The sequence below is a fragment of the Dipodomys merriami genome, unplaced genomic scaffold (assembly GCF_024711535.1).
Source record: "Dipodomys merriami isolate MVZ:Mamm:240054 unplaced genomic scaffold, mDipMer1.0.p SCAF_142, whole genome shotgun sequence".
In the NCBI taxonomy this organism is placed as follows: domain Eukaryota; kingdom Metazoa; phylum Chordata; class Mammalia; order Rodentia; family Heteromyidae; genus Dipodomys; species Dipodomys merriami.
This window is the reverse complement of record NW_027202738.1, coordinates 2,006,992-2,032,124: the sequence shown is the minus strand read 5'-3', so window position 1 is coordinate 2,032,124 and position 25,133 is coordinate 2,006,992. Positions and strand designations below refer to the sequence as shown.

Genomic DNA, 25,133 nt, shown 5'->3' with positions numbered 1-25,133 from the left:
AGCCGAAGGCAAAACGTCTGTGAGAATCCATCTCCCAAGTAACCAGCATAGTTATAGGCCAAAGGCATGGATCAAATGGTAGAATGCTAGCTAAGGCAAGTGCAAGACCCTGAGTCAAACCACACTACTGGCAAACCATCAAAACCCAGATGCCAGGGTAAACCCATCTTGCTTGCTTCTTTACCCTGCATCTGGATTCCAGCATCTGGCCCTGGATTGCCCTCCTACTTCCAGCATGTTCCAAAAACGTAATGTGCTGTGGGCCCCTCAGAGGTTGGAAGTCTATGCAAAGGAGAGTTATTGCTAAGGATAAGAGTTCCATCACTGCTATTGATTCCACAAACATGAAGCAAACCTTGACACAAAAACAAGTATCTAACAAGAAGTGCTCTGCAGAGAACAGGAGCCATCACATGCACTTGGGTTCCAGAGCAGAACTGTGATATACATCCTTTTGCTTGAGACAGAACAGTTCTTGGAAAACACAGATCACTGTACCCCTTATTATATTACAACTCAGACTGGCCGAGTTTGACTGTAGGTGTCTGAAGTCCTCAGAAAGCAGCTGGCATTCACATGGCAACTCTACTCAGCGGGTGCATGGGCAGAGCTAAAATCTACAAAAGACTTGCCGCCAGGAGTCTAGCGCAGTACTGGTCCTTACAGCAAAATGTGTGGTATAGTCTTGCAAGGCTAACAGTGGATGATGGATCAGGTAAACCATGATGTAACAGACTAAAATCTAAAAAGAGATATTGTAGCGATCTACTTAACATAGCTATTCACTGTATTTTCTTAAGTGGAAAAGAAAAGTACTTAAAAAGCAATATATAGAGTATGACTTCATTTTTTTTTTTTTTTGGTCTGGTCATGGGGCCTGAACTTTGGGCCTGGGTGCTATCCTCAGCTCTTCAGCTCAAGGCTAGCGCTCTACCACTTAAGCCACAGCACCACTTCCGGCTTTTTTCTTTTTGCTTATGTGGTGCTGAGGAATCGAACCCAGGGCCTCAGGCATGCAAGGCAAGCGCTCTACCATTGAGCCACCTTCCCAGCCCTGACTTCATTTTTTTTGCCAAATAAAATGTGAGTAGATAAGTCTAGGACAGCCACAAACATATGGCTTTAGTTTTTTTTTTTTGCCATGGACCTTTGCTGTGTTGTCCAGACTAGCCTTGAACTCCTAGGCTCAAGTGTCTCCTGCCTGAGTTTTTTCCCAAGTAGCTGGGACTACAAACATGTGTCTCCATGCCCTGATCTGACAGCTACCAACTGTTAAATATGGGTGATTAGATGGTGGGACAGTAGGTAATTTTTTTTTTTTTTTTTGGTCGGTCATGGGGCTTGAACTCGGCCTGGGCGCTGTCCCTCAGCTCTTCAGCTCAAGGCGAGCGCTCTACCACTTGAGCTACAGCGCCACTTCCGGTTTTCTGGTGGTTTATTGGAGATAGGAGTCTCACGGTCTCTCCTGCCCGGGCTGGCTTTGAACCGTGATCCTCAGATCCCAGCCTCCTGAGTAGCTAGGATTACAGGCGTGAACCACCAGCGCCCGGCGGTACTTTTATTTTTTGTCTGAAAACTGATGATAGTTTTTTGTTACTAAATTGTGTAAAAAATTAAGTTACACACACACTCACATACACACGCACAGAATGCTTCTAACCCTTTCTGATGTCTTTTGGCCTGCAGACTTTAAAATCCTCAGTGCAAATGGGGCAGCCTTGACTTCCCCGCCTTGCTGCTGGTGGTGCTCTGGGTTGGGGGGTGCGAGGCTGGCTGTGGTCAGCAGGGGGCGCTCGACTCCTGTATCATGTGGGGCTTCCACAGTCATTCCCTATCTGCCAGCTTAAAGGGAAGCAGCCTTGGGCTAGAGCTGCCCATCCCTCTTGCTGTGTACGCTCAGTAAACAGTTCCTGGGAGTCATGTGCCCTGTCATCACAGGACTGTGCTCAACAGCACTCAGCTCTCCCACAAGTGCCCATGGCTGGCGAGTGGGCAGAAAGCGCGGCATGCTCCTGTCCTCCAGTCCACCCCGCGGGTCACTGCCTCCTCAGCCCTGCCCCCCGCCCCCCACAGCAGCCCTGTGTCTCTGGTATCCGCAGGTGAAGTCCCGCGTGGCCTTCGGGAAGCCCCTGGTGGAACAGGGCACAATCCTGGCAGATATTGCCCAGTCCCGTGTGGAGATCGAGCAGGCAAGGCTGCTGGTGCTGAAAACTGCCCACCTCATGGACGTGGCAGGAAATAAGGTGGGAGGCCGAGGGCTGAGCTGGCAGCATGGAAATCTGTCCTCTCCTCCTCAGCAAACATGGAGAAAACTAGGCTTTTTGTCATTGGTGGCTACTCATCTCTGCTATTCAAGGGCAGAGAAAGGCTCAACGAAAGACTGAGCTTGCAGTTTTACTGACTGGCTGGACTTGAACTTGAGTCTCACAGAACTGTGCAGCCCTGGTCTCCCAAGGCTTTGGTGCAGGAGTCAGACCAGACAAGTGAGCCAAGGAGAAGGACTACCAGCCCTGGCCCGAACACAGAATTGCCAACAGAGAGGTTCATTTCAAAGGGTGACAATACTCACTAGGTCAAAGCTCTTTTGTAACAGCCACCATTGCCTAGCGCCTTGTCCAGCTTTTCTGGGGGGTGGGCTCCATCCCCTGCCAAGAGCCTCTGTCTTGGGGAGCCAGCCCAGACTCAGTTGTGGGTTCTTTGACACAAGCGCTCATACACTGGAGGCTTTCAGGCACCTCACTCCAGTGCCCTCCGCCTGGACAGCTATGTGGCTTAAGCTTTTCCTGGATCCGCCTGTGCTCAGTCCTCTGTTGCTTGAAAATGGAGCTGCTGTTGCTGCTGCTATTCTTGTTTGTATGTTGCTGGGGCTCAAACTCTGCCTTGTGCCTGCGAGCAACCTCTTCAGCCCCAGCCCGCTGTGAGCTGGAACACAGCACCAGCCATTCCTCTCCACGTCCAGCAATGTGAATTCCCTGACAGCACAGTCCGCACTCGGGGCTCTGCCTGGGGGTGGGCTGTGGTGGGGGTGTTTTAATTTTTTACTTCTGGTGAAATGCATTGTTCTTCCAAGCACTCTGCCCCCTTTCTAATCTTGACCTCTCCTTGTAGGCTGCCGCTTTAGAAATTGCCATGATTAAAATGGTGGCCCCGTCCATGGCCTATCGAGTGATTGACCGTGCTATTCAGGTGAGCACCAACCAAGTGACGGTAGACATGTCACCCCCTGGCCTTTGGCTGCCCACGCACCGTGCATGCCCCTCTCCTTTTCCTCTTTGAGATGAGCACTGCCAGGGGGCCCATCTCACCCCAATAGGAACACGAGAAAGCAGGCACAGTGCAGGGCAGTGACCTGCCGTAGCTCACTCAGCCTGCGCCCTGCGCAGGGCCACTTCCTCCCGTCCTGTCACCCGACTTCCCTGGTGGCAGAAGCTGTCTTGCAGAGTAGGCTTGGTGAGTCTGGCATCCAGGTGACATGTGCCTCCATCCACATCTCTGGAGCATGCTGTGTCACACAGGTGTCGCCAGGGACACAGTGGGAAGACGGTGGCTGCTATCAGCCGTGCTGAGCAGGCTGTCATTTGCGGGGCCTCTGGGATGAGGGCTCAGCCAGGCCTCCCCCTTCCCCCGCCCTGTCTGCCAGGCCTTCGGAGCGGCGGGCCTGAGTGGTGACTACCCGCTGGCTCAGTTCTTCGCCTGGGCCCGAGCGCTGCGCTTTGCTGATGGCCCTGACGAGGTGCACCGGCTTGCCGTGGCCAGGATGGAGCTGAAGCCTCGGGCCTAGCCCTGTGGGAGTCCCTGCTGCCAGCTGTACCTCGCTGCAAATGGCGCCCCCTATCTGCCACAGTCATTGTGAACTCAGCCTTCCCTATCTTCATGGAAGCCATTTCCTTGTGAAGCTGAGACTCCTACTACAGGAAGGAAGAGGCGGGAGGCGGGTGGGGGGAGCAGAACAGAGTAGGCAGGTCCTCACACTCAGGTCTGCTCTCTCCCTGGCTGCAGGAATGGGGACACATGAGGAGCCTACTGGGTAACATGCTGCTTTCTCTCTGGAAACAGGCTGGAAGGAGAGGGTGGCCGGGGCCCGAGGGGGTGCTCTGGGAACACAGAGTGAAACCCGAATGGTGAACCTGATTTTCTTCTTTCATGTGTTACATCGCAGAGCACCTAAAGGGTTGTTTGGGGAGGGGGCTCGGGACGAGGACAGAGCACATCTCGTAGGCTTTGGGAACTTTCTATGTCACTGACACTGGAAATAAAAGTTCCACTTCACACTTGTTTCCCCAGCCCTTCCCTAGTGCATCAGTGACCCCACACAGGAGATATTGGGGGGTGTGGGTGTCTTGACTCCTGGCAGGTCCAGAGTCCCTGCTGCTGCGGCAGGTCCAGAGTCCCTGCTGCTGCCGCCTCACTGCCTATCTCCACACTCCTGTGCTCATGGAAATGTCACCAAAGGAACTGCAGCGTTGGGCGTGAGGCCCCTCAGCCTGCTGTGTACTCTGTCCGGGGGAGGGGAGCCAGCAGGCCACGTTCTGCTGTCAGAGGTCCCAGAGAAATGGGTGCCCCGGAGTCCCAGGCAGAGCTAAGCAATGCCACGCGATGCTCATCTCTTCACTTGTGATGGGGCTGACATTCCAGGCAGACAAGCAGGCAGGACCATGGTCCTTGTGTGCCGCTTTGCACACGTGACCACACCACCTGGAGAAACTGCTCACTGCTGAGGTGAAATCCCCACCTCTACTAACTGCGTTCACAACACCTGCACAATGGCGAAGAACCCCCTGTAAACTCTGGCAGGAGCCCAGGGGTCTGGTTTCTGCTTGGGACCTTGGGAAAAGGAAGTGGTTACAGTCCTACATTACATGCTCCTTAACCTGGTGCAGCCACAGTATGCCCTGGGTATGACCCCATTGCCCCTCGTGTTCCCTGCTTCAGGGCTGGAGGAGCCAGGGCAGCACTGGGAATGCTGCCTGCAGCATGGCTGGGCCCAGGGACGAGTTCACTGCTCAGGGTTGTCAGTTCTGTCACCGGCTCACTACCCATGGGGCGCAGCCCTGAGCTGGGCTGCTCTAGTGGATGTGTAGGGGAACACGGGCAAAGCTGCTTCCTTATGACAGTTATCTCCAGGGGCTGGTTGCTATTGACTTGGTATGACAAAGTGCCCAGAGTGGGTGTGATACGGTGTGATTTGGGTTTGTTTTTTTTTTTAAGGATCCACACTCCAAAGTTTACCAGGACTGAGAATAAAGGGATTTAGAGTTGGTTTGAAGTTCCCTATCACAGCAGAGGGCTCCAAAGGAACTACCCACAAAGTAACAAAAAGTAAACACAAGATAGGAGCAAGAGATCCAGAAGTAAGAGAGACTCTGACCTGGTCCCAGTCTCATTGGCCCTCCCCTCGACAGTGCGGGGCAGGGTGCACAGTGGCTGGGAAAGGCACAGCACATCATCAGAAAGTATTTTTCCTCTCACAGGACCCTGGTGCAGACAAGGGTGGGTGCTGGCTTTCTCTTGGTTGACCCCTTCAGAGACTCTGGGACTGCCTGAGCCCCCATAGTTCCATCCAGGATGCTGACTTGGGGGGGGGCTCTGACCCCTCCCTCATCTTCCTTGCAGCCACCTCTGGTCTGGGCTCTGGTTTCAGATACCGTCGAGATAATTCCAGAACAATCCAGAGGGGGGTTTTACTGTGTAGCCACTGGAATTCCAGAGCCTATCTCTAGAAAAATGCAAGGACAAGCCATTTGCTATCAGCTTTGCTGTGCAAAGCAAAGCAGCACCAGGTCTGGCTGGCCTCCTTCGGCCCGAGGCTCAGTGCTTGTGCAGAACACTTGATGGACAGCCAGCCTCACCGGATCATGCAGGCCACTCCTTAGCTTCGGGGGCCCTTTCCCCGAACTTCTCTGGACAAGCCACTGCTGGCACAGCTCAGCTCCTCACCTAGGCCTTGGCTCTGACACCTCATTGCTGTGCCCTGCCCTTGCCACCCATCGCCCTTGTTCTGGCCTTCTTGCGCCCCCAGTGCCACTTCAGGATGTTCAGGAGATAAACGCATTTGCAAACCCCTCACTTCCACGTGGCGTTTCTAAGGATCCGGGTCAAACCAGCGCTTCTTCCCCCAACCTCCACCTCTCAGCCTTTTGCACTGCTTCTCCTCCCTCGAGGCCGGCAGGCCCTCCGTTCCTCCCCTGCCTTAGCCCAGCTGGCCCGCCTGGCATCCCTGCGGCCAGCCCAGGAGCCGGAGGCTCAAGTGCAGGTCTGTCGGTACCCGCGGTTCGCGAACAAGCGCGCGAGGCGGGAAGGGGGAGGGGCGTTCGGCCGAGGGGAATCCTTCCTTCCAGGCCCGCCTGCCCATTGGTGGGAACGTCCCCAGGTCCGGCCCGTCCATTGGTGGGCGCGAGGCGGGCGGGGTCTCCGCCGCGGGGCTCCTTGCACCTCGGCCTCCGCACAGTCCGTCCTGCGCAGGCATCCACGCCGCGCTCCGCTCCGTCCCGGCCCCGCGCCTGCACCGTCCGCGCCCCACCGCAGCATGTTGCGCGCCGCCGCGCTCCTCGCAGCCCGCCTCGGGCCCCGCCCCAGCCTCCGCTCGCTATCGGCCGCCGCCTCCCAGGCGGTGCCGGCCCCGAACCAGCAGCCCGAGGTCTTCTACAACCAGGTGAGCTCCCCCGCAGGCCGGGTGCGAAGGCCGTGGGCCGGGGCCTCCGCTTACCCACCGAGGGTCCCCGGGCCACGGCCCCGAGTGCAGCCCGGCTTTGGGGGTTGCAGCCTCGTAGGCCCCGAGCGCCGTGCGGGCCCCACCGTTATTCAGACGGGCCGGCCGCCCTGGCAGGAACTTGCCCCACTTCTACCCAGGGAAGTTCAGAAGGATCTGCGAGGAAAGCAGCGGCGGGGTCCCCTCGAGCCTGCGGCCGGCCAGGGGCGCCCCCTCCTGACCAGGCACCCCCCCCCCCGTTTCTTGCTCAGCCAGAATTTTGGAGTATGTTTTGAACCTCTGAGTTTGGGTAAACGTTATGAAACAGTTCGTTTTGTTTATGCAACAAGTACAAGCTGGCTGTTCTCCTGAGCTTGGGTTTCCTCTCCCTCCCTCCCTCTCTGCCTCCCTCTCTCCCTCTCCCTTGCTCTCTCTCCGCTTTTTCTCTCTTTCCCTCCCTCTGTGTGTGTGTTGTTTGTAACAGTACTGGGCTTTGAACTTGTCAGGCAGGCACTCCACCATCTGAGTCATGCTTCCATCACTTGTGCTGGTTACTTTTGAGGAAGGGTCTTATTTAAATGTTCAGGCCGGCCTGGATGGGTTCCTGTTCATGCTTTCCTGTAGCTGGGGTAACCGGTATACACTAAGTCCCTGCCATTGGTTGTTTCTGCAGGTGCTTGCTTTGCTTCCAGAGGGCATTTTGGGAGATATTATTCTTTAAACTCGAACCTCTCCTGGATTGGCAGGGGTTAGTGACAAGCACACTCTCTCTTTGTGTATCAGTACTGTACTGGCCTTGAATTTAGGGCCTTAGGCTCTGGCTTGGCTTTTCCCATTTAAGGCTGCCACTGATTGTCACATCCCCACTTTTAGCTTTTTTTTTTTTTTTAATGGTTCATTGGAGATAAGAGTCTCATCAACTTTCCTGTCTGGGCTGGCTTCAAACCATGATCCACAGATCTCAACCTCCTGAGTAACTAGGATTACAAGTGTGGAGCTTGAACTCTGGGCCTGGGCACTGTTACTGAGCTCTTCAGCTCAAGGATAGCGCTGTACCACTTGAGCCACAGTGTCACTTCTGGTTTTCTGGTGGTTACCTGGAGATGTCTCATGGACTTTCCTGCCTGGGCTGGCTTTGAACCGTGATCCTCATATCTCAGCCTCCTCAGTAACTAGGATTACAGGCGTGAGCGACCTGTGCTCAGCTTTTGTTTGTTTTTTTAATGGCTTTCAGAGCCTTCTATTACCTGCTCAGAATCTACAGGACAACCCTGACTTACAGATGCCTGGGCTGTAATGTATGTGATACTGGGTCAAGCTGAATCCTGAACATGTGTGTTATGGACATGCGTATGTATTCCCTGTTCCCTTAACCACAGTTTTTGGTCACTTGTCTCTCATGCCTGCTCAGAGGACTTCCGTCTGCATCCTTCCCCTTCTTTCCACTTACAACTCTGTCAGCGAGGGGTTGTTGCTATAATCATGTCAGGAGAGAAAGCAGAGGCTCAGCAGCCATGTCATGTGAATTTTGAATTTCTAGGTGGGAAACAAGCTTCTGCCCAGCTCTGCCCAGGCTGCTCGCACCGTTACTAGCTGCCACACCGCCTTGTGACTGTGCTGTTGTTCACACGTATTTACATAGCAAAATATAAGACATAGCCAGTACTTACATAGTTACAAATACATAAACATTTGAAGTCTGTGCTGTTCATGTTTATATTCCCAGCCCTGAGCTTGGCATGGAAATACTGTTATATAAATATTGATGAGTGTCTGATGGTTGCCTTTTATGTAATTGTGTCTATGATTTTGTGTTGTAGGAGCCAAGAAAAAGGTCACTTAATGGGCGCCTAGTATTTTTTCAGGGAAAGGCAAACATGAGAAAGTACCTGGGAGTTTGCAGGGGCAGGAGGCGGGAACACATGGGCGGGTTAGAATTCAAGTGGGAGAGGCATGAGCAGATTAGAGCTGCATATTTGGCACAGTAGTTGTAATCCTCCCATCCTGGGAGTAATGAAATTGCAGCAATAGGCCTGGGAATGTGGCTTGGTGATAAAGTGCTTGCCTACCATGCATGAAACCCTGGGTTTTGATTCCTCACTATTATATAAACACAAAAGGCCAGAAGTGGCACTGTGGCTCAAGTGCTAGAGTGCTAGCCTTGAGCAAAAAGAAGTTCAGGGACAGTGCCCAGGCCCTGAATTCAGGCTCTAGATCTGGCAAAAAAAAAAAAAAAAAAAAAAAAAAAAAAAAAAAAAAAGGAAAAAAGAAAAAAAAGAAAGGAAGGAAGGAAGGAACTTGTAGGAATACGAAACTGCTGAGCCAGATAGAGGGTGAAGAAGGGGAGTGCTGGGGTTAGGTGTCAGAATATCACTAGCAAGTTTGGGGAGTTGGCTGCCCTTGGCCTTGATCACAAACTTATCCAAGATTCTGGATGATGATTGCCACTTAAAAGCTGTCAGGAATCATCCCATGCTGGAAACACCTAAGTATTTGCTCACTCCCAAGTAAGGAACTTGGATTTCCTAATAAACAAACCCTAATTCTTTTTTTTTTTTTTTTTTGGTGGGTCGTGGGGCTTGAACTCTGGGTCTGGGTGCTGTCCCTGAGCTCTTTAGCTCAAAGCGAGAGTGCTCTACCACGTGAGCCACAGCACCACTTCCAGTTTTCTGGTGGCTCTTTGGAGGTAAGAGTCCATGAACTTTCTTGTCTGGGCTGGCTTTGAAGCATGATTCTCAGCTCTCAGCCTCTCAGTTAGCTAGGATTACAGGTGTGAACCACCAGTGCTTGACTCTTGAACCACCTTAAGTCACTGCTACTGAACATTGTCTGATTTCACTGGGGACTCTGGGCAGATGGTGCCTCCTTGTTGTACTGGGATGAGGGGCAGTGGCTGGAATATCTTCTTTCCCATCTGGGTTGTGCTCTCCCCCCAGGGTCCAGCTGTCCTGGTCACTGCCCTGCTGACCTTGCCCAACTCCTGAGTCCTCCCTCCCCTGTTTCCCCCAGCCACCACCACTGACTCCTAATCTCTACGTGCACCTTGTTATCTGTAATCTGCTGGGCCAGGAAATAAACTGCAGCAAGGAATCATGCGTCCTTTACCTCAGCAATTCAGAGTTTCACACAGTGACCTGCCCTGAACAAAAATGCCTGTAAGTCGGAACTGGCTACTGCCAGGGGCACTGTCTTCAAGGTGCATTTTTAGGATGTGGGTAGGTGAACTGTGGTCTGTGTATGCAGGGAGGAATCTAGGCAGGGGGGTCTGCCTGTGACATAATGCCCAGAATAATCTGTGGTTGAGAGTAGGCCCCGTGGATGCTTCTGTCTCGCCCCTGACTCCAGCAGCAAGTGCGACCAGGGCTACCAGGGCTGTGGCCATGCTTGGCGGCCACAGGGGCCCTTCCTGCTGTCACTCCTCAGGCAGCCCCCACCCCCTGCACCATCCCACCCCTCTGTCTTGCGTCCAGCCCGTTCCTCACTCCTCACTTGCTTCTGGTTTACTCCCTCCTCTCCTGGAATCTAGCCAAGCAGCCAGGACTTTGCTGTTTTTCCAGGGCAGTGGTTCTCAGTAAAAGCACAGGGTAAGAATCTACTTTGATAATACCAACTGTGTATTTATGGAAGTGCAGAGATTAGAGCTTGTTGATGGAAACTTTTCATGTTTTACCAGTATCCAGGTTCCATCTGTCAGTTCCCAAGGCTCTGCTTCTAGAGCAATGTTGAAAGAGGAAATGTGAGCTGGGGGCTCCTCCCCAAGCCCGAGAAGGGTGACTGAATGTAACATGTTATGTAAGTGAGGCCTGTATTGCAGCCAGGAAGTTTTAAAACATCTGGCCTGGCCAGATATCTCTGCTCTCATGTCTTTTCAAACTGTCCTCACGTGGTGTGGAGCCGCTGCAGGAGCTTGTGCGGAGAGCCCTGCCTGCCTCCCCACTGAATCCAGCCACAGACCCCTGGGGCAAACCCTCATTACCTTACTAGCTGAGATGGGAAGACACAGTCACTCCTCAACAGTGACAGCTAATTCAGGGCTTGTAACCCTTCTAGGGCCTGGAGGGAATCTTCTAGAAGGGGAAGGCCACTAGCTAGATTGCCCACTTCCTTTTCTTCCTTCCTCATCTTTGCAAATGACCCATGAACATGGAAAGAGGCAGGTGGAGATCTGACCCTTGCTCTCAGGGATCTTAGGTCAGAGCTGCAGGATGCAGAGTCATGGAACAGGGCCCCTGAGCCAGGTCCTGGCCTAGGAATCCTCACACAAGTCCCCACAAGTACTGGTTCAAACCCAGATCTGTCTGGCTCTGATGGTGCTTTTTACAACATCAGATGAAAGTGGGGAGCAATCTGAAAAGGTGGGGTTGTAGGAATGAGAGCCCCAATCTCTGGAAGGCAGTGTGAACTGTGATTAGAGGCTAGGTTGATATCATGCAAAGAGCACAGGCCTTGGAGCCCCACAGCCTGGGTTTAAATCCTGTATGACTTTAAACCAGTGGCCTTCCCTATGGAGAGAATGAAGTTTGTCTTCTGTGAGGTTTGATGGGAACCCTTCAAACACCCACAACTCTGGGCACAGGGGCTGTTTACGGCATACAGGTAGCAGGAGGAGGGGAGGGGAGGGGAGGCAACATGACCAGCCAAATCTCTTCCTGCCACCTCCCCTTCCGATTTTCTTTGATGCTTTGCAGCAGTTGGTGTGAGGCTGGGCCCTGGGCCGGTGCTGAGGGTAGAGATCGGAGCAGATGCCCGGCTAGGGCCACCCAGTGCCTGTGCTAACCTGCTTCACCAAAGCATCTTCTGGAGTACCAGTTCCAGGCTTCACTTCTCTCCGCACCACCCCAGCAGGTGCTGTCTCGTGGCTCCAGGCCTGAGCTCTGTAGCCACACCTGTTCCCCCTCCCTGGAACTGCACAGGTGTCACTGCCTGATAATCACATGCCTAATTAATTAAAGATTAATGCTGACTAATAAAGCACACAGTTGCCAAAGTCTGGTTAACATTTATGCCCGGATCTGTGACTGAGTGCACAGAGTGCTCTGTGGCACGAGGGTGGTGTGGGATGGAGCAGAAACACCAAGTTGCATTCTGGTAAAATGACCTGCGCCAGCTCCTTCCCTCACCACTCCTTCCTGGGACCCAGGAACTGTCATCACAGCCGACACTTCCCCCCTCCTGGTGGAGAGGTGAGGCCTCCTCTTGGTGACAAAACCCAGAACAGAGAAGCCTGAGTCATCCAGCTCCAACTCCAGCCCTTTTTCGCTCTGGTTATTTTTAAGATTGTATCTTGATTTTTGCCTGTCTGGACTGCTATTGTCCTATTTACACATTTCACTGCTGTTGGGACGACAGGGGCATGCTATTGGTTGCAATGGGGTTTGGAGGACTTTTTGCTTTGAATCACAATCTTCCCAATCTCCACCTCCAGATAGGTCATGTGACTTTTAGGCTGGGCTCAGGAAGCCTTTAAGCTTTACGTGGGTCTCTCAGGACACTGTGGAGAGGCCCATTGCCACGGAGTAGCCAGAAAAGAATGAGCACACCAAGCAGGCTGGAAGTAAGGCACCATGTGGTGACTTGCTACCACCCACATCCAGCTTGGGTGGCCCTGGCCTAGCTCTTTGGACTGCAGCCCTCCCAGCAGATCCTAAAGAGGGGACATAACTCAGAGATTAGACACCACCTAAGCCACTGAGTTTGGGGGTGATCAGTTTCACAGCAGACGATCAATGGCACCACTGGAAACACGAAGAAGCCAAGGTGCTGAAGGTCAGGAGACTTACCCAAAGTCACATGGCAGAGTGGGCATTCCAGAGTGGACTGTCTCCTGCAGGCTTGTGAGGTGATCCACAGTTCTCTGCATGTGTTCTTCCTGATGTCTTTTTTCTTTTGACATCTCAGTACCAGGCTCTTCGTTCTCATTGTAGATCTTCATAAACAATGAATGGCATGACTCCGTCAGCAAGAAAACCTTCCCCACCGTCAATCCGTCCACGGGAGAGGTCATCTGTCAGGTAGCAGAAGGGAACAAGGTAAGAACTGGGGACTCATGGCAGTGTGAGCAAGGTTTCACTATTCATTCTGTGTGCGTCTGAATGGCTGAAACTTTTACTATCTACATACTATTGCATTCATTGTTTTAAAAGGCCAATTAAACATTTTGAGTGAATGAAATAAAGAAATTCCTGCTTCAAAACAAAGGTGCTAGATTGCATCTAGCCTCTGTAATTAATACACGGGTGGAGTGTCAAGAAAGGAGTGTCAAGAAAGGCTGATGCACAGCAGATGGAGTCTGGCTGGACAGAATTTGGGTCTTGAATGATAACAGCTCTGGGACTAGTCTGCAAGATGCATATTCACATAGATATCTATATAGATAGTCATTAGACATGAAAATGTGATAGTGCTCAGAAATTAGTTTAATAGTAAAATTATTTTTGAAATAATTTAAAACGTTAAAAACAGTTCAAGAATATTTCCTGCCCTCTGCATGAAAACAGTTCTGGGCACTTATCACATGAGGCCTTGCTTCTTTTGCTGAACACAAATGCAAGTACTCTTCTGGGCAGTCTTTTGCATATAAATAAGAAGTCTGTGCACACCTGCCTCCTGAGTGCCATCCTGTACTTGTGGAAGGAGAGGGAAGCTGGTCAGGCTGGCTTTGCTGGGGAATGCTGCATCACAGAAGGAATGGCTTCTTGCTGGGCCTGACTCCTTAGGAAGCAGGAAAAGTGGCCCAGTTTTAAGCTCTGACCCCTGGGTGTCTCTTTCTCCAAAGCTCCTGCAGGGGGGGATGAGAAGTGCAAATGCACCTTTGATGAGGAGAGAAAAGGGCATGAGACTCAGCCTGGTCACTGGATCTGTTTTAGGGTGGTTTTCCATGCTAGCCTGTACTGACAGCCATCTGGGCAGTATTCCAGGCACTTGCTGCAGAGAAGGCCTGAGATGTCTCGGTGGGTTGTTTTGCAGGAAGACGTGGACAAGGCAGTGAAGGCTGCCCGGGCCGCCTTCCAGCTGGGCTCTCCCTGGCGCCGCATGGATGCCTCTGACAGGGGCCGGCTGCTGTACCGCCTGGCCGATCTGATCGAGCGGGACAGGACCTATCTGGCGGTGAGTCCTCAGCCTCCTGCTGTTTCCACACGGGAAGGGATGGAGCAGGTGTGGAAAGCCAGAGGCCATGCTGCTGACATGTGGATTAGGCCGGACACCTTTGGTAAACATCCCTGGACCAACCAGAGGAACTCCTCCCTCTGTCCCTGAAGCAGTGGACAGGAAACTGGGAAGGGGTGAGGAGCTATGTTGGAGAGACTGTCAGGATGTGTCACCTCTCCTGGGGACCCAGGATCCCTCTGCACGGTCACTCTCTCCCTGGCCACTAGAGACAAGAAACCAGGAGGCAGATCCCTTCCCCTCAACAATCCATTCTGCACACAGCAACCAGAGTGGGTCCTCCGCAAGGCACATTAGTTGCCTGTGAGGTGTCATGTACCGTTAGGACTCTGCACATGGTCTACATGACCTGAGAAGTACGGGAGGTTTCCCTTACTCATACAGCTCTGCTCTGCTCACAGGCTGCCTTTGAGTACTGACACCCAGTTGTCCTTGAGCACCAGGGCCTTTGCACACATACTTCCTTCTGGCGGGGCATGGTGCACTTCAGCACCACGTGTGCTGTCCCCTTGCCCAGCTGTCTTAGGTTGGCCTTGCTCAGATGGAGTTGGCAGTCTTTTTAGCATTAACACATGTGATGGGTGGATTATGTCATTATTCTCCATCTCTGCTCTGAAAACCCTGTGCCCTGGACATTCAGTGCCCCAAGTACATTCTTACTCTGTTCTCCTGGTCCATCAGTCCAGGCCACCGTGCCATTGGTCAGTCCATTCGCTTTGTTCCATTCTGGCACCAACTTGTCCCTGCTGACCTTGATCTCTCACCAGGCTTTGGAGACCCTGGACAACGGCAAGCCCTACATCATCTCCTACCTGGTGGATCTGGACATGGTCCTGAAATGTCTCCGGTATGGGCTCAGGATTCCAGTTCTTTATTCAGGTTGTTGCCAAAAGGCAGGGAGGGAGGGAGGTTGGAGGAAGATACAGAATCAGCAAAATGCCAGAGGATCACAGGACTTGGAGAAGCTGATAGACTCCTCACTCTGCTCACAATTGTAACGAGTTGTGGGTATCTTCTCTTTTTTCGTGAGTCACTTTTGGTAACTTGTGTCTGTGTTATCTAGGCTTGTCTAATTCATTGGGCAACATACAGTTCATCCTTTTCAGCCCTTTCTAGCACTGTAAAATTGGAAGCATTATCTCCATTTCCATTTCTGATTTTAGTTATTTCCCTCTTTTCTTTTTTTTTGGTCGGTTGTGGGGCTTGAACTCTGGGTGTGGGCGCTGTCCCTGTGCTCTTCAGCTCAAGGCGAGCGCTCTACCACTTGAGCCACAGTGCCACTTCCGGTTTTCTAGTGGTTTATTGGAGATAAGAGTCTCATGGAAGCCGGGCACTGATGGCTCACGCCTGTCATCCTAGCTACTCAGGAGGCTGAGATCTGAGGATTGCTGTTCAAAGCCAGCCCGAGCAGGAAAGTCTGTGAGACTCTTATCTCCAATAAACCACTAGAAAACCGGAAGTGGTGCTATGGCTCAAGTGGTAGAGCACTCGCCCTAAGCTGAAGAGAGAGTGCAGGGACAGAGCCCAAGCCCAGAGTTCAAGCCCCACGACCGACCAAAAAAAAAAAAAAAAAACAAGTCTCACGGACTTTCCTGCTGGGCTGGCTTTGAACCACAATCCTCAGATCTCAGCCTCCTGAGTAGCTAGGATTACAGGCTTGAGACACCAGTGACCAGCTTTCCCTCTTTTCTTAGTCCAGCTAAAGGCTTGTCAATTTGTCTACTTTTTTTTTCTGTTCTCTATTTCATCTCTCTGGTCTATTTTCTGCTGTTCCTTTTCTTTTGCTAGCTTTGGGTTTCGTCTAATCATAAATGTCTTACTGACAAAGGACAGAAGCTTCAGGAGAGTTCTTGCAGCTGCCGGTAACAGCAATTCAGCCCAGCATAGGCAATCCTTAGAGCCCCTGAGTCTCAAAAACAAAAGGCCTTTGGGTGTCTCTCACTCTGTGTTCCCTTGCTTCATTCTTCTCTCCTAGTATGGTATCCTTTAGGGCCGGTGTTTGTGTTGGAACTGTCTAAGATGCAGTCTCTCAGTCCTAATGTCATGTTCCTGTGGGAGGGACCACGGTTGGCCGGCTTAGAGTATGGCCGGTGCGGGCAAGGCCGACAGGGCAGTGTGCAGATAGTGGCTGCTTCCCTAGGACATGTGGGCAGAGATAGTGGGGGAGGATCCAGTGCCCAGCCAGGGCCAGCATGTCCCCAGGAGACTGTGGGCAAGACAGAGGCATTGTAGGTGCTCCTAGCACCTAGTGGGGAGGGCCGGAGAAGCTGCTAAGCTTTCTGCTGCACACAGGACAAGCTCCACCGCAAGGGCTTTCCCAGCCCTGGAGGTGAGGAAGAGCACCCTGAAGGTTAGAGCAGGGCAAAGCTGGGTGAAACTCAGTGCCGTTCTCTTTTCTGAGCTTAGCATTCTTCCCCTACCAACTGAAGACCCCATGTGAGCTTTGCCGACCAGCTGAGTGTAGAGCTGAGCCGCAGAGCAGTAGAGGAAGGAGGCGCCCACCACTCCACTGGGCAGACCAGCAACTCCCTGGCTGTTTTTCCCACAGGGTCACACACCCAGTGTTCCAGCCTGGTCACCTGTGGTTTTTGGTTTACCATGCCAGACGATGCTTAATTCTGAGGTCCTCCTTTGAGCCCCATGCTTCACCTTCCTGCCTCTTCCTGTCCAACTTCCCACACAGTGGGATATGTAGCTCGTTTCCCCCCCAAGCTCTGATTACCTTGCTTTTCCATCACCCGAGGTAGCACCCAGGAGGTGGGGCCCAGCTGGGATTTGTGTTTTCCTGTGCCTGTCCAGTCTTAGAAATACTATGAGTACAGGAAGTGCCTCCATTTCAGGGGTCTTCGACTGTGCCCCAGGTATGGCCTGAGGTTCTGTGGTGCTCACCTGCAGTGCTGGGCAGGCCCAATGGTCACCATATAGTAATACGTGTGCACAGCCTGGATTGAGTGGGTTGGAAGGGGTCCCTGGAGCTGACACTTCTTACGAGTACCGCAGGGGTTCTGAGGCCTCAACTCACAGAGTGAGTGGGTCACTGACCCTGCCAGTTGTCCAGGATCATCTGGGGATAAACAGAATGTAAGGGCAGTTATCAAAAAAAACCCACTTGAAGACGTGTGGAGGTGGTCATGCCTGTAATCCTAGCTCCACAGGAAGTTGAGATCTGAGGATTTCTGTTCCAAGGCAGCCGAGGCAGATAAAACCTTGAGACTCTTGTTCCAGTTAATTGGAAAAAGCCATGGCGGCTTGGCTGGCTCAGGTTATAGAGAACCAGCAGTGAACAAAAAAGCCAGTGCTAACATACACGTAGACACGTATGATCCCCCTCACCCTGACCAAATTGGGTCTTTCTGTAGGGAACTATGGGGTCCTCAGCATTGACTAAAATTTGGACTTTTCTTTTTCCAAAGTTATTATGCCGGCTGGGCTGATAAGTATCACGGGAAAACCATTCCCATTGATGGAGACTTCTTTAGCTACACGCGCCATGAGCCTGTTGGGGTTTGTGGCCAAATCATTCCGGTGAGTGCCAGCTCCCCAGAGGTCATGGAGAGGGTGAGGCTGGCTATATACAGAGGGTCTGCAGGTGGCATTAGAAGGCGGCTGGGCAGTGGCTGAGAATGTGGGCTTTGACAACCCTACCCAGGGGCCTTGGGAAATCATTCATGTCCCTACCGTCTGCTCAGGGATGTATGAAGGGCTCAGCATGGTACCGAGGGTGGAAAATCAGTGCACTCACTGTTGTGTCACTTGCTCTGTTTTGGAGAACGTGGGCTTCAGAGGGCTCTGCTGCCTGTTCTTGGCGGCATGTTCTGCCATCTGGCGCGGTTCCTTGAAGTGGGCTTAGCTTTTGGCTGGCTGTTGTTTTGGGCAGTGGAACTTCCCCCTCCTGATGCAAGCATGGAAACTGGGTCCGGCCTTGGCGACTGGAAATGTGGTTGTGATGAAGGTTGCTGAGCAGACCCCGCTCACTGCCCTCTACGTGGCCAACCTGATCAAGGAGGTATGCCACCTGCTTCTGCCCTGACCACTAAATACCCTTACAGGAGTTCATGAACACGATTCTCACCTGAGCTGCTTAGGTAGGGGCACTCCCCAGGCACTACCCCACCCACAAAGCTGGCTTCTGTAGGAAGAGTGAGAGCTCAAGGCCACCCATGGCTGTGTAGGGAGAACCTGCGCATGTGTGTTCCCGTCTTGGCCTCTGGGAAGGGCAGGGGTTTGTCCTGCTCAGGCCCTGGGGGCAGGAGGATGCTGCCCGGGGTCTCCTGGCTTCTGTCTGCAGGCTGGCTTCCCACCTGGTGTGGTCAACATTGTTCCTGGCTTTGGCCCCACAGCAGGGGCGGCTATTGCCTCCCACGAAGATGTGGACAAAGTGGCATTCACAGGGTCTACAGAGGTGAGCTGCTCCCTGACCTCATGTTCTCTCCTGGTGGCTCCATCATCCTTACAGGAGCTTCGGAGAGGAGGGGCCCTGGGGCATCCTCGGTCAGTTTCTGTCAGGCCCCCCTCTGCTGGCTCCAGTGAACCCGTGTCCCAGGCGTGACATGGCAGGGCTGAGCCCTCTGTGGTCTCTGGGCCACTCCCGCTGCTGTCGGGAGGGGCTGTCCCCTTGGGGAATAAGGACTGGCTGACCTCTTGAGGTCCAGGGCTGGCCACCTCAGGCACCTTCAGCAGTACTGTTGGCATGGGCTTCGGAAGGCACAGGCTCAAGTCCTGGCCTTGCTCTTGTGACTAGGGGTGACTGAAGCTCTGTTCAGCTCCTTGAGAACAAAGTGGTGCCCTCGGCACTCAGTGGCGGCGTAGTGGGAAGGTGGCAGGCTCTGGAGCAGCACTCACTTGCCATGCACCCTTGGGACAGCCATCTAAACCCTCCACATGCCCCTCTGTAAAATGGGGAGTGAACCTACAGAGTTGAAGTGCCTTGCTGGGTGGCTGGTTGAGTGTGGCCCGGCTGGCGTGTGTGCAGGGCAGCAGGGAGGCCTGCTGCTGTGGTGACTTCCTTGAGCTGGGGTTCTCCATCTGTCTCTGTAGCACATTGACGACTCCTTCTCCTGACGAGAGCCTGTTTCTGTGACCTCCAGGTTGGCCATCTGATCCAGACTGCTGCAGGGAGCAGCAACCTCAAGAGAGTGACCCTGGAACTGGGGGGCAAGAGCCCCAACATCATCATGTCAGATGCTGACAGTAAGCCAGGGGCCTACAGTGATGGCGGGCTTGATCCCCTCCCATGATCCTCTGCTTCAGCCCACCCTCACCCTGGTCCACTCACGTCTATAGGCCACTTGGGCCTCCATTGCTTCCTTTGTTCTGGTGCTGCCCACAAACTCTTAGACTTTCCCTCCCCGCAAGGGCTCCTCCTCTTGCCTGTCCCCCGGCCCATTCCCAGGCTCCCAGATGGAGAGAAGCTCTGCCTTGTGCTGGCCTAATGCTGGGCGAATGCACTGCCTGGGTGGGCGATGCTGGAGCCAGGGCCTGCCTTCTCATCCTCACCATCCTGTCCCGTCCCCTCTCCACAGTGGACTGGGCTGTGGAGCAGGCCCACTTTGCCCTGTTCTTCAACCAGGGCCAGTGCTGCTGTGCTGGCTCACGGACTTTCGTGCAGGAGGACGTGTACGCAGAGTTTGTGGAGCGCAGCGTTGCCCGGGCCAAGTCTCGGGTGGTTGGAAACCCCTTTGACAGCCGGACCGAGCAGGGACCACAGGTGAGTCTGGCAGCTCTAGGTGGGCCTGAATGTCCGGAGCCAGAAGAGGTGCAAAAAGCACACTGGCTCAGTCAGGTGGGGCTGCTTCAAGTCTCACCTCTACACATACCTTCAATTTGTCCTTCTGGTGTGAGCACAAGACCCCTGTTACGGTTTCCCATTTTTGCTCTTTTTTGCCATACTGTGGTTTGAATTTAAAACCTTACACTTGCCAGCTAGGTGCTCTACCACTTGAGCCATGCCCCCAACTCTTTCACTTACTATTTTTCAGTTAGAGTCTCATATTTGTTCTGGAACCAGCCAAAGTCTGTGATCCTCTTGTTTTCTACCCTTTCAGAGTTGCATCACAGGTGCACACCACACTTGGCTCAAAGGTTGAGTGGGGTCTTTGTTTTTTTGCCTGGCCTGGTCTTAAACTGTAATCCTCTGATCTCTGCCTCCTGAGTGGCTGGGATCATAGGTATACATCACCATGCACGGCCTTATTTTCCACATTTTGGAGGCCTCATAAATCTGGGCAAGGGAGCTATAGCCACATGGGAAGATAGGAAGGCTGCCCCGTGGAATGGGGCTGTAAGCCTTCTCTTTTTCTTTATCGCGTCTACAGAGATACAAGCACACATCAGAGTATGCCATTTTAAGTGTATAATTCATGAATTTTTTAAAAAACAGTATATTCTCCATTATATTTATTGCTACTGTATTTTTTCATCCTCACTTTGGTGCTCTTGATTGTACTTTTTAGGACAAGGTCTTGCTAGGTAGATAGGCAACTTGCCATTCTCCGAATGCTGCTCCAGAGTGCTGGGACTACAGGCATGTGTGCTGCCCCACCCTGTCAAAACAGTGAGCTTAATACACATTGCTTATGGCAAATGAGATTGAATTTTGTGTATTGTTTCCGGGCCCTGTGTTTCCTCTTTAGCTCTTGTTACCTCAAGTTCTTGGTCCATTTCTCCGCACCCTCACTGCCTGTGTGTTTACAAAGCCCAGGAGAGTCTGGCATCTCGGTGTTGTGCTTTCTCTCACAGGTGGATGAAACTCAATTTCACAAGATCCTTGGCTATATCAAGTCAGGAAAGCAAGAGGGAGCGAAGCTCCTGTGTGGTGGGGGCGCAGCTGCTGATCGTGGCTATTTCATCCAGCCCACTGTGTTTGGAGACGTGCAAGACGGCATGACCATCGCCAAGGAGGAGGTCAGCAGCCAGGGCACTTCAGGGAGGAGAGGGGATAGCCTGGCATGGTCAGGCCAGACATTGGCTCTGGAATGACTTGAGGATAGAACAACTTAAAGTTCCCACTCGATAGCACTCTCTTGATGGCCAGCACTCTTGGAGAACACCTGACTTCCTGAGTCTAGTAAGGTTGTCTCCTGGCCCTTCCTGAGGCCTTGCTATAGCAGGATGAAGCATTAGACCCCGGCTGACTCCCTGCTTGGTGCTTGCCGAGATTGGGAGGCAGCATTTCTGTCTACTCTTTTATACTCCCAGCACGTGTGTCTTGGTTTCTAAATGTCATGAAATGAGCCAGAGCTTGAGGGAAATGGACCTTTCTGGGACTGGGGGAGGAAAGTGCAAGTGAAGCCCGCACCACGTGGAAGGAGGGCACCACACTTCGTTTGTAGCCGTCTCTTTGGTGTCCTGTCTGTGTCTGGTGCATTCACTAAATTTGGTAGACTGCCAGTTAGGTATGGAGACGTGTCCTGCCTTTGCCATCACTGCACAGCGCTGAGGCTGGCAAGCAGGTGCCTCCATGCAGCCCACACTCACACTCCCCTTTCAGATCTTTGGCCCAGTGATGCAGATCCTGAAGTTCAAGACCATTGAGGAGGTTGTTGCCAGAGCCAACAATTCCAAGTATGGGCTGGCTGCAGCTGTCTTCACGAAGGACCTGGACAAGGCCAGTTACCTGTCCCAAGCCCTCCAAGCAGGCACTGTGTGGTAAGAGCCTCCTGGGAGTCCCCGCAGATGTTTCTAGAGCCCCGATCTTCTAGACTCCGTTTCCTCTGAGTCAGGAAGCTTCCAGCCCCCCTCTCCCCTAGGACCGAGCTCCTTCCTCTGGTAGCAGTGTCCTTGAAGTTCTCCTAAGGCATCCAGCACTGACTGGACGGACCCCTGGCCTGACGAGCCTGCAGTGCTGACCTTAGAGCTTAGCACATTCCAAACTCACTGGGATGGCTGTCAGTTGAAAACAAAACTAACCAAGAAGAGAGGTGGGCACAGGAGACTGATGTCTGAGGATTGTGGTCTGAAGCCAGCCCAGACAGGAAAGCCCACGAGACTCTCTCTTATCTCCAATTAACTACCAGAAAACTGGAAGTGGAGCTGTGGCTCAAAGTGGTAGAGTGCTAGCCTTGAGCACAAACACTCTAGGACAGCACCCGGGCCCTGAGTTCAAGCCCCAAGATCAACAACAAAAAAAAAAAACAAAAAACTGAGGTTGAGGAGAAATTAGAACCTCATACATCCCTTGTAGGGTAGGGGTAATGCAATTAGTGGGGAATAGTTTAGTAGATCCTCAAAAAGTCTAGTGTAGACTTTACCACGTGACCCACTGATTCTATACTTAGGTACATACCTGAGGAAGAAAACACAATTGTACAAAAACACGCATGTAAGGCTGGCATAATGGCTTATGCCTGTAATCCCAACTATGTGGGAGGATGGAAGGATTGTAGTCTAAAGTGCAAGATGCTATCTGAAAAATAAAGTGAAAGGGAAGGGGATGTGGCTTAAGAGGCAGAGCACTTGCCTAAGAAGGGAGAAACCCTGAGTTCAAACCTCATACTACCCAAACCCAGTAACAAATGTCCATCAGTGGATGAATGGATCAGAAAAATGTTGTCTACCTATAAGTGAAAAATGATTCAGCCGTGAAAAGGATTGAAACCAGGTGTCAGTGGCTCATCCCTATATTCCCAGTTTCATAAAAAGGTGAAATCTGGTAGGTTGTGGTTCAAAGCTAGCCTGAGTAGAAGAGTCCAAACTAGCAAAAAGCCGAGCTGGAGACATGGATCAAATGGTAGACTGCCAGTCAAGAAAGCAAGCTGAGTAAATCTAAGGCCCTGAATTCAAACCCCAGTACTGGGGAGAAAAGGGGAGGAATAAAATCCCGATGCATGCAAAGAGCATAGCTGAATCTTGAAAGCATGCTACTAAGTGACAGGAGTCATAAAATCTCTGGACTCAAGCCAGCCCATGAGGACAGGAAGTGGACTAGTGCTGATCAGGGGCAGGGTGACAGGGAGGTGCTGCTTATTGGGCACAAGGATTCCTTTTAAGGTCAACAGAAATGTTGTGGGATTGGGCCGCAGTGATGGACACATCACAATGGAACCACTGTATACTTCAAAGTGAAAGTTAAGTTCAGTGTTTAAGTTGATAAAAGGAGGAAAGAAAAGCCTAGCAGCCAATGATTCGAAGTGATTACATCAAGTCTGAAGGTGTCACGTGGCACAGGTATGACATCCATCTGACCATACCGTGAAGGATGCTAATGCAGCAAGGCTCGGTAAGACTGTAGAGCCCTGCAGGATCCCAGGGCCAGGCACATCCCTGATCGAGGTCTCTGCCTCGCATTTCTACCTACAGGATCAACTGCTATGATGTATTTGGGGCCCAGTCCCCATTTGGTGGCTACAAGATGTCGGGGAGTGGCCGGGAGCTGGGCGAGTATGGCCTGCAGGCATACACTGAAGTAAAAACGGTGAGCACTGGGCCCCCTTGCGGTTCTCCATGTGTCCTTGGGCTGGAAGGCATCTGTGCTTGTTATGTCTCTCATTTTTTTTTTAATTTAATTTTATTTTATTTGAGAACATACTGTACAGAGGGGCTACAATTACATGGGCAGGATAATGCATACATTTCTTACCAAGCATTGCAGCCTCCTCCTTTGTTTACCCTTCACCTCCCTTCCCAGCCTCCCCCCTCCCCCCACACATGTCTCTCATTTTTAAGCCAGAGAAGCCACAAAAGAGGTTAAGAGCTCAGTAGACAGAAGCAGCGAGGAAAACTTGAGTAAAAATTAGCCTGGTGGCAATGAGAACCTAGGCTGTACCACAGCCACCGAAGACTTGGTTTTGCAATTTCACTGACTGGAACACAGCCCGAGAAGCCAACCTGAAACTCAAAGTATGTGGTGGTTCCATGTGTCGGTAACCACCAGAGCGCTCTTGGAGGAACGCCATCCCAGCCCACAGCCAGGCCTTCCCCATCCCCGCCCCATCCAGAATTTGTGCTTTATCCAAACTGCAAACCTGTAGCAAGATGGCAGGTGGGTGGGAAGCTGGCCCAGGGTTCCAGAGGTGACCTTGGACAGGAAGCCTGATTCAGTGAAGAGACAGTCTGAAATCTTGGGTGTGATGTTGAGGATATATAAGGACCTGATTGACAAGGTAGGCTTAAGCTGTTATGTGAGCTGGAAGAGTAGGTTCTTCGAACAAGGGAGAAATTTCACCATGCCTGACTGGAGGCAGTGCTCTCCATTTTCCAGACAAGGAAATATGCCACATCATCACCCAGATACAGCGCAGATCTTCTACTTTCCCACTCAATAGACTGTGAGGCCTGCACGCTTGTGCAGATGCATTTGCTTTGCAGAGAGCGCAGGGAGGTGGGTCTGGTTTTCCGAGGCCTGGATCATTCCTTGTTTGGGAGGCTTTGTCTTTCATCCCCTGTGACAATCAAATATGTCCCCTGGGGGGGCCTGATCACTGTTGGCTGAGAACCACTGGTTCAGGGGGAGAGGGGATGACATCCCACAGAGCAGAGCCCTGCAAGTTCTGCCATGGGTGGGCTGGCATTCTACCATGAGAACACCTAGCTCCCCAGCCGTGCACACACCAGGAGCATGGAGGTTTAAACATTCCTTTCTGTCCCCACTGCAGGTCACCATCAAAGTGCCTCAGAAGAACTCATAAACAACCGTGCCAGCTTCCTTCCTTCTCCAGTGCCAGAAAGCCTCACAGGCCCAGCTGGAAAGCCCAGGAAAACCACCTCTGCAGGCTGCAAGTCTCAAGGGAGAAACCTCTCCTACAAAATCTGTTGGGTCAAGAAAGTCTCAGGATTTGAATTGAAAAACAGGGTGGGTTATTCAGGTGAAGCCCATGTGGAAAGCTTCCCCCCTTAAATTAGTAGACATTAGTTATATGGGGCTAGGGGAATTGTGTTGTGACTTGTGGCAAGCGTTCAGGGTGGTTTCTTTCAAAAATATATTCAAATGTTTTCTTTCTGCTGTAACTTGTCTGTCTGGGGGAGAAAGTCATTGTTTCTAGTTGTATGAGCATTGAGGGGACACTAGCACCTTGCTTTTGTGTCCTGGCCTAAAACTTGTTAAAAAACAAAGCCACTGTGGGTAACTGCGAACTGGTAAAATGCCAACACAGGAGACAGAGTGGGAAGCCAGGTGCATTTGTTGTGCTTGAGTGAGAACAGGTACGTACTTTCTGGAACCAGATCTCCTGAGTTGCCTTCCTTTAGTCAGAGGTCCTGGTAAATGAGTTACGAGTGTTCTTTAGCAACAGTTAATCAAAATGGGATCGGTGAGGGCTGGGAATGTGGCTTAGTGGTCGAA

The 25,133-nt window shown here is 52.1% G+C and overlaps 2 protein-coding genes across 5 annotated transcripts in view; both read left to right on the top strand.

Moving 5' to 3' along the window:
- Positions 1-4,269, top strand: part of LOC138826383 (acyl-CoA dehydrogenase family member 10-like) — a 32,492-nt gene extending 28,223 nt beyond the window's left edge. For 2 of the 4 annotated variants that reach the window (XM_070021478.1, XM_070021479.1), the window contains exons 20-22: positions 2,100-2,243; positions 3,109-3,186; positions 3,641-4,269. In XM_070021478.1, the coding sequence (XP_069877579.1) occupies positions 2,100-2,243; positions 3,109-3,186; positions 3,641-3,781 (363 nt within the window). In that variant the 3' untranslated portion in view covers positions 3,782-4,269. The remainder of the gene's footprint in view (positions 1-2,099; positions 2,244-3,108; positions 3,187-3,640) is intronic. The other 2 variants (XM_070021480.1, XM_070021481.1) reach the window with 2 other exon arrangements.
- A 2,171-nt stretch (positions 4,270-6,440) lies between these two features.
- Positions 6,441-24,799, top strand: LOC138826382 (aldehyde dehydrogenase, mitochondrial). The gene is made up of 13 exons (XM_070021476.1): positions 6,441-6,652; positions 12,613-12,717; positions 13,655-13,795; positions 14,623-14,702; positions 17,269-17,380; positions 17,733-17,861; positions 18,144-18,257; positions 18,943-19,045; positions 19,378-19,562; positions 20,594-20,758; positions 21,345-21,502; positions 23,153-23,267; positions 24,448-24,799. Exons 1-13 carry the CDS (start codon positions 6,527-6,529, stop codon positions 24,478-24,480), a joined length of 1,566 nt encoding a protein of 521 aa, XP_069877577.1. The 5' UTR covers positions 6,441-6,526; the 3' UTR covers positions 24,481-24,799.
- The last annotated feature ends 334 nt before the right edge of the window (positions 24,800-25,133 follow it).